At 33.6% G+C, this 14,806-nt stretch overlaps 1 protein-coding gene across 3 annotated transcripts in view; it reads left to right on the forward strand.

The window, feature by feature from the left end:
• The window catches only part of CCDC18 (coiled-coil domain containing 18), a 93,648-nt gene that overhangs the window by 39,671 nt on the left and 39,171 nt on the right, over positions 1-14,806 (forward strand). For all 3 annotated transcript variants that reach the window (XM_069478220.1, XM_069478222.1, XM_069478221.1), the window contains exons 14-17: positions 5,237-5,371; positions 5,480-5,557; positions 10,247-10,363; positions 14,125-14,292. In XM_069478220.1, coding sequence (XP_069334321.1) covers positions 5,237-5,371; positions 5,480-5,557; positions 10,247-10,363; positions 14,125-14,292 — 498 coding nt within the window. The remainder of the gene's footprint in view (positions 1-5,236; positions 5,372-5,479; positions 5,558-10,246; positions 10,364-14,124; positions 14,293-14,806) is intronic.

Genomic DNA, 14,806 nt, shown 5'->3' on the forward strand with positions numbered 1-14,806 from the left:
ATCTGTATGCTGAACTACAAAATGTTGAAAGAAATCAAAGAAAACCTAAGTAAATGGAGAGAAAAATCATTTCTGTGGTTGGAAGCCTCAATATCTTTAAGATGTCAGTTCACCTCAAATAGATCTGTAAATGTAATGCATTGCTAATTAAAATTCCAGTAACAATTTGTGTATACATAGATATTTTATTTCTCTTACACTATTTTAATTTTAGACAGGCTCTCACTCTGTCCGCCAGGCTGGCTGCAGTGGCGCAATCACTGTTTACTGCAATCTTCGAACTCTTGGGCTCAACCAATCTCCTGCCTTAGGTTCCTGAGGAGCTGAGACTACAGGCATGTGCCACCATGACCAGCTAATTTTTAAAAATTTTTTTATATAGATAGAGTCTCATTATGTTGCCCAGGCTGGTCTCAAACTCCTGCCCTCCCAAAGTGCTATAATAGGCATGAGCCACCATGCCTGGCCAGATAACTGATTTTAAAATTTATAGTGGAAAATCAAAGGTACTAGAACAGCCAAAGCAAGTTTGAAAAACAACTATATTGGGCTGGGCGCGGTGGCTCACGCCCGTAATCCCAGCAATCTGGAAGGCTGAGGCAGGAGGATTGCTTGAGCTCAGGAGTTTCAGACCAGCCTGAGCCAGGAGTGAGATCCCATCTCTACTAAAATATAGAAAAATTAGCTGGCAGTGTGGCTTGCACCTGTAGTCTCAGCTACTCAGGAGGCTGAGGCAGGAGGATCACTTGAGCCCAGGAGTTTGAGGGCACAGTGAGCTATGATGACACCACTGCGCACTGCACTCTAGCTGGGGAGACAGAGTAAGACTCTGTCTCAAAAAAAAAACCTAGGTTAGAGGACTCATGCTACCAGATTTTAATACTTACTATAAAGCTGCAGTAATCAAAACATTGGTATTAGCAGAATAGACAAGTCTAGAAGTAGCCCCAGCAAACATAGTCAATTGATTTTTGCCAAAGGTAGAAAGGCAATTCAAAAATGGAAAAAGGATGGTCGGTCTTTCAACCAGTGGTGCTAGATCAGTTTGGAATCCATGTGCAGAAAAGTGGATCCTCAATGTATACTTTACATAAAAAATGAATTCAAAATGGGTCATAAATTTAAATATGAAATTTTAAAAACTCTAAAATTCTTAGAAGAAAGTATAGGAGAAAATCTTTATGACCTTAAGTTAGGCAAAGAGTTCTTAGTTACAACATTGAAAACACTACAAGAGAAACAATTGTTAAACTGGAATTTATCAACTTAAAACTTATGTGAAAAACACTTTTAAGAGAATGGAAAATCAAGCTAAAGTGGGAGAAAGTATTTCTAAATCAGAACAAAGAATTTGCGCCCAACATATATAAAGAACTCTCAAAATTTATCAAAAAGGAAACAACCCAGTTTTTTAAATTTGCAAAAGATTTGAACAGATGCTTCACCAAAAAAGATATACAGATGGCAATTAAGCATATGAAAGGATGCTCAACATGAGTAGTCACTGGAGAAATGCAAATTAGAAGCAAAGTGAAATACCACTATGTTCCTATTAGAATGCTGAGAGAGAAAAAGAGACTGGCAATAGCAAATGCTGGCGAGGATGCAAAACAGTCGAAATCCTCAAATATTGCTAGTGGGAATACAAAATGGTACCGCTACTCTAGAAAACAATTGGACATTTTCTTATAAAGTTAAACATACACTTAACATATGACCCAATAATCCCAAATATTTATCCTAGAGAAATGAAAACTTATGTTTACACTAAAATCTTTTTTTTTTTTTTTTTTTTGAGACAGAGTCTCACTCTGTTGCCCAGGCTAGAGTGAGTGCCGTGGCGTCAGCCTAGCTCACAGCAACCTCAAACTCCTGAGCTCAAGCGATCCTCCTGTCTCAGCCTCCCGAGTAGCTGGGACTACAGGCATGCGCCACCATGCCCGGCTAATTTTTTCTATATATATTTTTAGCTGTCCATATAATTTCTTTCTATTTTTGGTAGAGATGGGGTCTCGCTCTTGCTCAGGCTGGTCTCGAACTCCTGAGCTCAAACGATCCGCCCACCTCGGCCTCCCAGAGTGCTAGGATTACAGGCGTGAGCCACCGCGCCCGGCCTACACTAAAATCTGTATACAAATGTTTATAGTAACATTATTCATAATGGTCCCAAACTGTAAACAACCCAATGTCCTTCAGTAGGTGAACGGATAAACAAATTTTAGTACCTCCTGTTTCTCAGTAATAACAAGGAACCAACTATTCATACAGAAACATGGGTGAATCTACAATATGCTAAGTGAAAGAAGCCTCTTTCAAAATGTTGCATATTTTACAACTATCCATTTCTATGACAGTCTCAAAATGTCAAAAGCTATAGACTGGAGAGCAGCAGTTCAGTGATTGCTAGGGATTAAGGTGGGTGGCGAATTTGACCATGAAGCATCAACATGGAATTTTGAAGGTGAAGGAACCGAACTATTCTGTATCCTGATTGTGGTCGGGGTTTTATGAATCTATGCATGTGTTAAAACTCAGAACTATGTACCAACAAAGAAAACAAGTTTATATAAAATAATTTTTTAAAAACCTACCATTTAGAATTATTGTTAAAATCTTAATTTGTATCTTCCAGATAAGTTTCTCACCATCTTTGCAAACTTCATGTATGTAGTACACATATATATGCAAACATATCAACATAATTTTTAGTAGCTGCATTTTGCAGAATATCATTTGTTATTCCTGTTTTTCAAAATCATGACTAGTTTTTTGTAAACTTTAAAGCTATTTTTTCATATTTTGCATTGTTTTATAATAGATTCTCAAAAAAGGAATTACTCATTTAGAAAATAAATATTTTTCAAATGAGTTTATCCCTGATAAATTCTTTTTTTTTTTTTTTTTGAGACAGAGTCTCACTCTGTTGCCCAGGCTAGAGTGAGTGCCGTGGCGTCAGCCTAGCTCACAGCAACCTCAAACTCCTGAGCTCAAGCGGTCCTCCTGTCTCAGCCTCCCGAGTAGCTGGGACTACAGGCATGCACCACCATGCCCGGCTAATTTTTTCTATATATATTTTTAGCTGTCCATATAATTTCTTTCTATTTTTAGTAGAGATGGGGTCTCGCTCTTGCTCAGGCTGGTCTCGAACTCCTGAGCTCAAACGATCCGCCCACCTCGGCCTCCCAGAGTGCTAGGATTACAGGCGTGAGCCACTGCGCCCGGCCCCCTGATAAATTCTTAAAGGATTAATCGTAGAATGACAGAAATTCTAGGAAGATGTATTTGAAACCTCGGGCTTGCCACAGTGGCTTGCACCTGGAATGCCAGCACTATGGGAGGCCAAGACAGGAGCATTGCTTGAGTCCAGAAGTTAGTGACCAGCCTGGGCAACATAGTGAGACCCCCCATCTCTGCAAAACATTTTTTAAAAACTAGCTGAGCATGGTGGTGCCTTTAGCACTAACTACTCGGGAGGCTGAGGTTGGATGATCACTTAAGCCCAGGAATTCAAGGCCACAGTGAGCTGCTATTGCTACTGTACTCCAGCCTGGTTGACAGAGACCCTGTCTCAAAAAAAAGAAAAGAAAAAAGAAAGCTTGAATATTGAAGTGCTGTAGAGAATTGGCAATATAAGTTTGTCAAAGGGATTCTCTGATAATTGAGGAGTCAGAGCCTATGAAAATCTGTTATGACATCATTTAATCTTGTTTACTTATAAAACTTCCTTCATTACATTCATGTTTTAGGAGAAATTTCTGAAATAATATTTAACATTCTTTTAAATGGCTTTATCTGTTGGAGTTTATCTTCATACCTTTTTAAAAAAATGTTCTCCTTGTTTAATAGAACCCAGAATTTATTTTTTTCACTATGCTTAGTGGAAAGATTAAGTTGCAATTTTTGCCCTTTCTGGAATATCTTAAGTTGCTTAAAAGCCCTCTAGTTTTTAATGTGTTGTTTGTTTTCATTTGATTGTTTTCAGAGTTCCTTGGTGTAAATATTTTCTAGTTAACCCTATTGCTGCCATATTCTTACTATATGTTGTTATGTATGTGTGATATAGATCAGTAGATATAACACCTTATTTCTGTACTTGAATGTATCTGTGTAATATGTGTGTAATATATATACATACACATACTCAGTAATTTCATATTTTGTCTTCACAAATGTTTTTTGAAAGTTTGATAACACCAATTATTGGTGAAGTTGTGAGAAGTGAGAATTCTTATATTTCTAATGGAAGTATAAATTTTGATGCACTTTAAAAAGAAATACCTAATGAAATTGGAAATGTGTATGTGGTATAACCAGTAAATCTACTACTAGATAGTCTATGCTAGAGAAACTGTTACAGATGTACATAAAGAGATATGTACAGAGGATGTTATTGCAACATTGTTGTAATGATGAAAAAGCAGAATATTTAGCTGTTCTTTAGAAGAGTAGACAAACTGTAGTTTATTTTTACAATGGAATTTTGTATTTCAATTAAAGTAAATGAACTAAATCTGTATATACGAACGTGGATAAATATCTAAAACACTATTGAGTGAAAAAAGCAAGTTGCCAAAACTTAGAGGTATTGATATCATCTACGTAAATTTTCAAGGCAGAAAACTACTTTACATATTGTTTGTAGACACACAAAAAACATGTATGAAAGGCTGGGCGCAGTGGCTCACGCCTGTAATCCTAACACTCTGGGAGGCTGAGGTGGGCGGATTGTTTGAGCTCAGGAGTTCGAGACCAGCCTGAGCAAGAGCGAGGCCCCGTCTCTGCTGAAAAAATACAAAGAAATTAGCTGGACAACTAAAAATATCTATATAAAAAAAATTATCTGGGCATAGTGGCACATGCCTGTAGTCCCAGCTACTCGGGAGGCTGAGGCAGTAGGATCGCTTGAGCCCAGGAGTTTGAGGTTGCTGTGAGCGAGGCTGACGCCACGGCACTCTAGCCTGGGCAACAGAGTGAGACTCTGTCTCAAAAAAAAAAAAACATATGAGAATGAAATATACCAAAGAATGATAGAGACCAATTTCGGCATGGTATGGGTGAAGGAGGAAAGGGAGAAGAAATAGGCATGTGATTTCATTTCTTATAAGGAGAGAAGCTGAAGAAAATTTGGCAAAATGCAAAAATCTGTAATTTCAGTGGTAGCTTCCCATGTATTACATTTAACTATTTCAAAATTTAAAAAAAATTATATTAAAATTAATCCTGTTTTTATGTTTAGCTTGAAGCTCAACTAGAGAAAAAAGACCAACAGTTTAAAGAACAAGAAAAGACTATGTCCATGTTGCAACAAGATATAATGTGCAAACAACATCATCTTGAATCACTAGATAGACTCTTGACAGAAAGTAAAGGGGTAAGTTTGTGTTTCTGTAACATACCTTTAAATCTAATCAGCCTGTTACTGATGGTAAAGTGTTTATTTTCATACTTATATTTTTTCTACCAATCTGTCTCTTTTCAGGAAATGGAAAAGGAAAATATGAAGAAAGATGAAGCTTTGAAAGCATTACAGAATCAAGTATCTGAAGAAACAATCAAGGCTAGTATGCTAATACTTTAATTTTTTTTTCTTATTGGAGAAATTCTTGTTGCTTTTTTACTTTTCTTTATAAATTGTATACATAAAAGTCAATTAAGAGCTGAATATTTGACCTTAAATGAATTTAGTTTCTTTAATTATATTTTCTTCATTGTGAATTATCTTAATTATTTGATAGTTGATAATCTAGTTTGTAGATTATCTAACCTCTTTTTTTGTCTTAAAAAAGGTTTTAGTCACCTTTAAGTTTTATTTAACTTTAGCTATAATGCTACTTGTTAACATTACTGAGAAAGAATTAACAGAGGAAGTGGAAGGCAATGAAACTAAAAGTGATCTGGTTTTCTTGTTTTCACCAGTTGTGCTAGAAGATTAATTAGAAGGTAAATCCAGAATTTCTAGGTAAAATGTCAGTTTTGTTGCTAAATTGGGTTTCAATTCTGGCTTCAGAGTGCTAACTAACTGTAACCTTGGCCAGGTTATTTAAATTCTCTAAACTTTAGTTTCTTCATCTGTAAAATAGGAATAACAATACCCTAGAAGAGCAATAGTGTGAAGATTAAATGAAATGACTTATATAAAGTGTTTAGCACATACAAAGTTACCCAAAGTTTTGTAACTAATTGCTACATATTCAGTATTTTCTCCTTTGCATTTTTAGTGTCAAAATAGGTCCAAGTATACTATTACCTTTATTCTGTCATATACAGCTTGAATATAAAATATTTTTTTAAAATATGCTATTATTTACCTTTTTGCCTGTATTCTTTTTTAACCCATTTTGTGACTATATGTACCCATATAGACATAATTATATATTTATCAATAATTATTCCTATAGTATTCACCAAAACTCCTAACATTTAATGCTATGTCAGTTCATTTCCTCATGAATAACCTTGAAGTTCATTATCATTAAAAAATCATTTTACTATACAAAGTTTGTAGGCATGAAATAATTTCATTAAATAAAGCCCATATAGCCACTTAATGTCTGGTTTTCATTAAACTACCTAACACATTTAGGCAGTCATTTGGTAAGGTATTTCCATATATCAGTAGCCAGATAAGAGATGGAAAGGAAGTCAGCAAAGGAATAAATTATGATGTTAGATTTAGGTTTTATTACCTTAGTAGGTTTACAGTTTGGGGGAAAAAAATCAAAATGAGGAAGAAATATAGAAGCAAAAATTCTATGACTCAAGCTATACTAAATGATTCTAACATGTAGGATATCTGTAGCAGCAAAATAGAAGTCTGAAGTCTACTTCTCTGCTCCTGATAATGTCATTTCCACCATCTTTTCAGGACTTTGGTCCATGTCTGTCTGCATGCCTCAATTTGGTTTCTGCAAAAGAAATAAAGATTATCTATAGGAGAGTTATAAGCATCAGCTTAAAATTGTATCACTTATAAAAGTATGATTAATGAATGAGAAGTTCATAAGAAAGTTCTGAACAAGTAAAAAGAAACCAATAATTTTTTTTTATTTCAATAGATTTAGGGGGTAAAAGTGGAGTTTTGTTACATGGATATGTTGTATAGTGGTGAGATATGGACTTTGGGTGTACCCATCACCTGAATAGTATACATTGTACCAATAAATAATTTTTCATCCTTCACCCTCTCCCACCCTCTCCCCTTCTGAGTCTCCAGTGTTCATTATGTCACTCTGTATGACCATACATACCCATAGCTTAGCTCCCACTTACAAATGAAATCATGTAGTATCTGGTTTTTGTTCCTGAGTTACTTCCCTTAGGATAATGGCCTCCAATTCCATCCACGTTGCTGCAAAAGACATTATTTCATTCTGTTTTATGGCTGAGTAGTATTTCGTGCTATATACACCACATTTTCTTTATCTACCCATCAGTTTATGGGCACTTAGGTTGATTCCATATCTTTGTGATTGTGAATTTTGCTGCTATAAACATATGAGTACAAGTATCTTGTCGATTATGATTTCTTTTTCCTTTGGATAGATACTCAGAGGAATTGCTGGATTGAATGATAGATCTACTTTTAGTTTTTTGAGGAATCTCCATACTGATTTCCGTAGAGGTTGTACTAGTTTACATTCCCACCAATAGTGAATAAATAAGTGTTCTCTTTTCACCGCATCTGTACCAACATCTATTGTTTTTTGACTTTTTAATAGTGGCCATTCTAATTGGGGTAAGATGTTATGTCATTGTAAGAAATCAATAAATTAAACAAATTGTTACCTGGTGTTAAGTAGAAAATTGAGAAAGTGCTTCTTGGATTCAGAGATTTTTTTTTTTCTTTTCTTTTCCTTTTATTTTCTACTCTGGATTCTTTTTTGTTTGCCCCAAGGAAAGTCTTAAGTGGAAAATAAACAAAGAGCTTAAATGCTTTTATTGAAGATGCTTAGCCTATAGCCCCAGCTGGTTGTCCCCAGACTGTGCATCTGAGGAGATTCTTTGGTTCAGCAGAGCAGTGTTTTTTGTTTTGATTTCATTCATTCATATGCATATATATATATATATATACACACATATACACATCTATATTTGCAAGTGGTTTATATACAGTGTAAGAAGATCTTTATTTGTATGAGATTCAAACTTTCAAACTCTTTGTTCAAATAAGAAACTCAACAGAGTAGTGGATTTTTATTAATTATTTATTAGTTTTAATTGATTTATTAATTTCTAATTAGATTTATTTTTAAAAATTTCAAGGCCACAAAAAAATTGAAAGAATAGTACAGGGAACACCTGGGTACCCCTCACCTAGATTCGCTGTCTTTTAAACTCTGGCTATGCTCACTTCATCTCTGTACACACATGTGCACCCTTGTCTGTGCACCCTCCACTTCCTTTTTGCCACACCACCTGAGAGAAGGTTACATATCATAATACTTTACATCTTTAATAGTTAAACATGCATCTTCTTTGAACAGAAACTTTCCTCTATGTGGCCATACTACCACTACACACCAGAGAAAGCCAATATTAATTTAATAACATCATTTAATACAAAGTCCATACTGAAATTTTCCCAATGAATTAAAAAAGGTCTTTATAGCCTTGCTGCTCAAAGCATGGTCTATGGACTGGCAGGATCAACACCGCCTGGAAGTTTGTTAGACTTGCTGAATATCTAGCCATTCCCCAGTCCTGGGACTAAAGTGAATCGAGTGAGATGCCCCTGGCACAAAATTTAAGGAGACACTTTCAGGATTATGCAAGTAAAAGGTTGATTCTTCACATCTTATTTTAAGGTGGTGACTGCCATATTTTACTATTTTAAGGGCACAATTTTTTCATTGGTAATTAGCAAATAAACTCTGGGGTGATTCTTTGAGGCCATGTGAATGTCCTGTTCCTTAATAACCTTATAACCAATGGTTTTAACATCTAGTGATGAACCTTGCCTGACTAAATGAGTTACTATGTTGTTAATTATCAGGTAGTGAGTTCTGACATAATCATAGAGTTTATTTTTTTCTCTCTGTGTGGAAGATGATACAAGCAGCAATACCCATTCTCTTGTTTAAGAAAGACCTTCATAAAGCAAATGTTAATTTAAAAATTATTACTAGGGCAACAGTTTATTAACAAAGTCATTCAGACTTACAAACTTTTTAGCTATTAAGGTTACATACACAGGCTATAGGGACAATCTTGGAAAACTGTGTGTCTTAACAACATTCCCTTTTTAGAAATAAGAGTTGCAAGGATAATTTCATGATGTAGAATAGTATCTGCAAGAGGGTACATTTTTCTTTTTTTCTCCTTGCTGAGATTTCTTTCACACTTCCAAGACAGCTTACTGGAATTTTATTATTGTTATGAGATAAAACACCCCTAAGAAGCTCAAAATTACAATAAGGAAAAGAAAGGAACAAGACAAGAATCTTATTAAGAGATGAGATATGGAGCATGTATGCAAATTATGAGCCTTAAACTAACTTTTTGAAAAAAAACTTACTGAATTTGAGTTGCTCTATAATATTGATAGTATAAACCATTTATAGCTGTATGAACACTTGAACCAAGTTTAAGTGCTACCTTTCTGAAAATGTTTTCACTGATTCAAAGCAAAGAAGCCTTCTCAGTTTTTTTTCTAGCTGACAAAAATTTTCATTTTCTTAATAACTTCAGCATTCCAATATTTTCTCCTTAGCATCATTAGCAATGCACTAGTTTGTACTGATTTTCCTATTTTTCTTAGTCAAGGTGGCTTAAGACACATGCTCAGATACTACTTACCTTTTAAAGAAAGTGTTCTAGAGTGTTTGGCCTACAGGTTCTTGACAGTTGTCCCCAGTCTGTGTTGTCAATCTTAGCTCCCAAATAACCATATCCAACAAATTCATACTCTTAATACCCTAAACTCTTGCCAGCTTCTTACCATTCCCTCTCACAGTGTCTTTCTTCTGAGCATATTCCCTCTTCCTGGAATGTCCTTCTCTACTTCTTCAACTCTTGTTTATTCTTCTGGATTCCATTCTCTGGTTTCCTCTTTGGTTCCTCAGTTTGCAGTGAAGAATGAATTTTCTCAATAAATCTCTTCTGTAATAGCATTTTATATCCTAAGTAGGACTGAATATTCACTGTTGGAAGCAGTGAGGTAACATTATTGAGCATATTATAATAATAATAAGCATTCCTTAATATTAGTTGATTTTGTTTTTTTTCCCCCCACTTTTTTCCTACCTAGGTCAGACAACTAGATTCAGCATTAGACATTTGTAAGGAAGAACTTGCCTTGCATTTAAGTCAATTGGAAGGAAATAAGGAAAAGTTTGAAAAACAGCTAAAGAAGAAATCTGAAGAGGTAAATTAACGTTTCTTTTATAGATAGCATAGTTTTCAAGTGATTTCTTTTTGACATATTATTTTCGAGATACATTTTTATGTATTTAAAACCAAAAAACCTTTCTAGTAACATGTATCTTCCAATTTTACATTCTTTTAGGAGCAGACATTATTTTAATGCAACATAAAGTATGACACCTTAAAATTCAAATTTTTAAATTTATGTTTAGGGAACCGGAAGAATAAATTATTAATATTACAGATTAATTTTAATATAAAAGTATATGCTTAAGACATTTAGAATTAAATTAACACTTAGAACATTGTTTAGATTTAGAGGTTTAAAATTCTTCAAAAATTTTCCATTTGTCTGAAAGATTGAGAATTAAGTTTAGAAATTCAATTTTCTTTAGAAAGATTTGCAAGCCCATTTATTGCTGCTGAATTATTAGTTCTACTGCACATGCATTGGCTTACGTACTTAGAAAATCATCTGTCACTTGTCCATGTGTATTGATGAGAAACATGGAGAAGAATCCAAGTACCATTTACTTTTGACTTACTTGTCTTTAGAGCAAATTGTAATGTCTTATAAAACTTTTTAATGGTGGTTAATATAATTAATACCTTGTAACAGCAGAGTTGTAAGGTTTTCATTGTATATAGCTAGGTTTTAGAAAATCTGATTTGATTCATAGCTCATCCATTCTGTTAATAATAGATGATGTTATAAAGATGTTTTAATCTTTTAAGTCAGTGAATATACCCAAATCCTATAGCTAGCTGAATAATTAAGTGGCCCTAGAGCATATTGGTGGAAACTTAGCCAGTTGTGAAAACTACATGTTGATTATCCATCATAGAAAGCTAATATATAGTCCTCTGAATTTTTGCCTCAGGCATATATTCTTTTCCAGATGGCAAAATAAATATATTTATGTTTAAAATAATACTGACTTTGGGGTTCTGAATTTTTGGAAAATATTATAACTTCATATGAAAAAATTTTTAAATGCTTTTAAAAGTGATAAAATTATATGTTGATGCAAAATAATGTTGTCAACATGATAGAAGAAAATAAATACTAGATAGATATGAATAAGCCTAAATATTTTCTTCATAAAGAATTTATTCAATAATGTCGATCATTGATAAATATCTTTATTTAATTTGATGGACTTAAATTTTGAGAAGCTGGGATCATATTGTATTTCTGTGTTTTATTTTTAAGCAACAATTATTAGAGTGCTTCTACTTTGGATACACATTAATACTAGACGAAGTTCAGTGTAAAGTAGATTTTATCATCTAAATTCTACTTTCTTATTGACTTTAATTATAAAATAAATTCTCTGGGAATAGAGTAATACATTAGTGAATATAATATAGAAACAGTTTATTCTGTATTTACTTTTAATATAAAGCCAACTACAAGTTAAAGGATAGTGCAATGAGATGTCAGCATAAATTTGATATTCTTAGCTTGCTGGACTGTAAAAAATAAATAAATATGTAGGTACCAGGTTGTATTTTGTGAATTAATATTTATAATACAACTAACATTAGATACTTTAATATATGTACTTGAAATTTTGCCAGTGGTTAGATTACTGAAATAAAATTTTCTTGTTATTGTGTGATATGACTGACTTGGAGCTTTGATGAAGTCTTATCTTGTTTTCTTCTATTTTGTCTTATTTTAATATTTTGTGCATTTTTTTCTCTGAATAGAAAACTAAGTGTGAGGCAAGATGTTCCAATAAAGACAAAATAGTATTTAAACCTATCTTGTAGGCAAATCGGTTTTATCTAAAATAAACCACTGCAGAAGGGTGATCTGCAGTTTTGTCAAGAGCGACCAGTGAAAACAGGTGATACTGACACATATTTGCACTAAATTATTTTCATACAGTCAGATGAAAATTAACTACAACAGATTAGCATAAAAAAGGAGCATAGTAGGATTAGAAATTGGTTAGTTGTCTGTGATATCTAGGGTTGCTCCAAGTTTATAACATCATCATATAATAAAGAAATCTGAAATGTAAGAGCTTCTCTTCATGAGCAAAGAATATTTGGCCCCGAAGGCCTTGATGATGCTCCTGAATGTTCAACTATTTGGGTAACTAGAAAAAAGAAGCAAGTCATGATTCTTTTCCACTGTTTATTTTAAGGATTTTAAAATACTTTCTTCTGGAATGATATTTATGGTAAACATTCTTTGCTTTAAAGGAATGGCTTTATTTTCCTTCATTTAAAAAAATTTATTACATAAGCAACAATAAGAAAACTTTTAAGGAAAATTTATCTACAACCCACTTTCTAATACTTCAGTTTTCATTTTCCTATTTGCATTTATATTTTTCATAATTAATGAAATGTGTGATTTTTTTTTAAAACTTTACTTTGTAAATTTTTATGTGTTTGCTACTATCTTTTTAATTATTTTAAATGGTTACATCATTTTTTTTTTTTTTTTTGAGACAGAGTCTCACTCTGTTGCCCAGTCTAGAGTGAGTGCCGTGGCGTCAGCCTAGCTCACAGCAACCTCAAACTCCTGAGCTCAAGCGATCCTCCTGTCTCAGCCTCCCGAGTAGCTGGGACTACAGGCATGCACCACCATGCCCGGCTAATTTTTTCTATATATATTTTTAGCTGTCCATATAATTTCTTTCTATTTTTAGTAGAGATGGGGTTTCGCTCTTGCTCAGGCTGGTCTCGAACTCCTGAGCTCAAACGATCCGCCCACCTCGGCCTCCCAGAGTGCTAGGATTACAGGCGTGAGCCACCGCGCCCGGCCTGTTACATCATTTTTAATCAGATTGATATATCATCACTTATTAAATCCTCCTTTTACTTTGGGAGAAAAGAATATTATAAATTATATTTTAAATTACCCTTCATTGTTGATAGTATTTTAAAAATAATTTCTGCTGGCAGATTTTAGAATTTGGGTTACTAGGAAAAAATGGCATTTATTTTTCTTCTTAATATATACTCCCAGATAACTTTAAAGTTATCTTTTAAAGCAATTTTGGAGACCAGCAAATTCAGGTCCTAAATATTTGGAGTGAATGAGTGAAATTTCTTAGTTGGTATTGTCATTCCTTTATTTCCCTTCTGGAGCATGAATATTCAGGAGTACTTTTCTGGGATATTATTTTATAAACAAAAGCAATAATAGCAACAATAATGTATGATACTGAATAGCACCTAACATTATACAGTGTTTTCGTGGCTATAGTTTATCATTAGTAAGGGTGAAAGAATCAGTTAGAATGTAGAGAAATCTATGCTGCCTGTGTTCTTCCCTCCTTCTGGTAGGGGTAAAACAGAACATGCTCTTTTTTGTGGCAGTGAAATGTGGCAACATGTGTTTCTGCCCAGGGAAGCTTACTTATGACTCAAAGTTCAGGGTTTTTATTGGGATCTGGTCACATAGGAACAATGACCAGCCTACAGGTATCAAAATTCCAGACTCCCAGAAAGAAAGCATGTTTCATTGTCTCAGCCAGGCAAAACAATCTTACCACTTAAGAATATTTCAAAAGCCACCTTCCCAGACACCAGCCAAGAGCCAGTCCTATAAGGAGGCCCTTTTAATACATCTCCCCATCAGAGAAATGAACCCTGCCCTTCCATATGGCAAACTATAGCCATGAATACAATTGTTCCATGTGAGAAGTGGGGATTATAATCCAATAAGGAAGCCAGTTTTGACATTATATTGCTTTTTATTTGAAACATTTCATTGTAATGAGAAATATATATATTTGTTAGGTATATTGTTTACAGAAAGAGCTAAAGATAAAAAATCACAGTCTTCAAGAGACCTCTGAGCAAAATGTTATTCTACAACATAGTCTTCAGCAACAGCAGCAAATGTTGCAACAAGAGACAATTAGAAATGGAGAGCTGGAAGATATTCAAACTAAACTTGAAAAACAGGTATATAATATTGGCCGTATACAATTTTATTTGCATGAAACAGAAATTTTAAAAATCATGAATAGATTTTTGGTTAGTTGTATAAATTACTGTTTAACCTCAAAGTTTTCACATTATAATAAATATTCTATATTAATATTGTAATAAAGTTCTATTCCTATATAATCAGATCTTCATCTCTAATACTGTGATTACATGTTTGTCATTCCATATAATGTAGTTATAATTTAGATGACTTTATCCAATCTCTTTTTTCTTCTTAGATGTAAATATAATACCTATCTGAATCATTATTCCTTCTAATTTCTCCTTTTTGGATCAGGACATGCTGTGATATTCCCTAAAGAAATGGCAAAGTAATACACTAAAAGAAAAATCCCAAAGGAAAATACCACTGCTACTTAGTTCTAAAAATAAATTATTGTTCCAATGAATCCTAGGGAATTTTATACTAGAATCTAATCTTTTTTCTTTCATTCATTGCCAAATTTATCTGAATTCTTTTGGCAGATAT

This window comes from Eulemur rufifrons, chromosome 8, assembly GCF_041146395.1.
Source record: "Eulemur rufifrons isolate Redbay chromosome 8, OSU_ERuf_1, whole genome shotgun sequence".
NCBI lineage: Eukaryota > Metazoa > Chordata > Mammalia > Primates > Lemuridae > Eulemur > Eulemur rufifrons.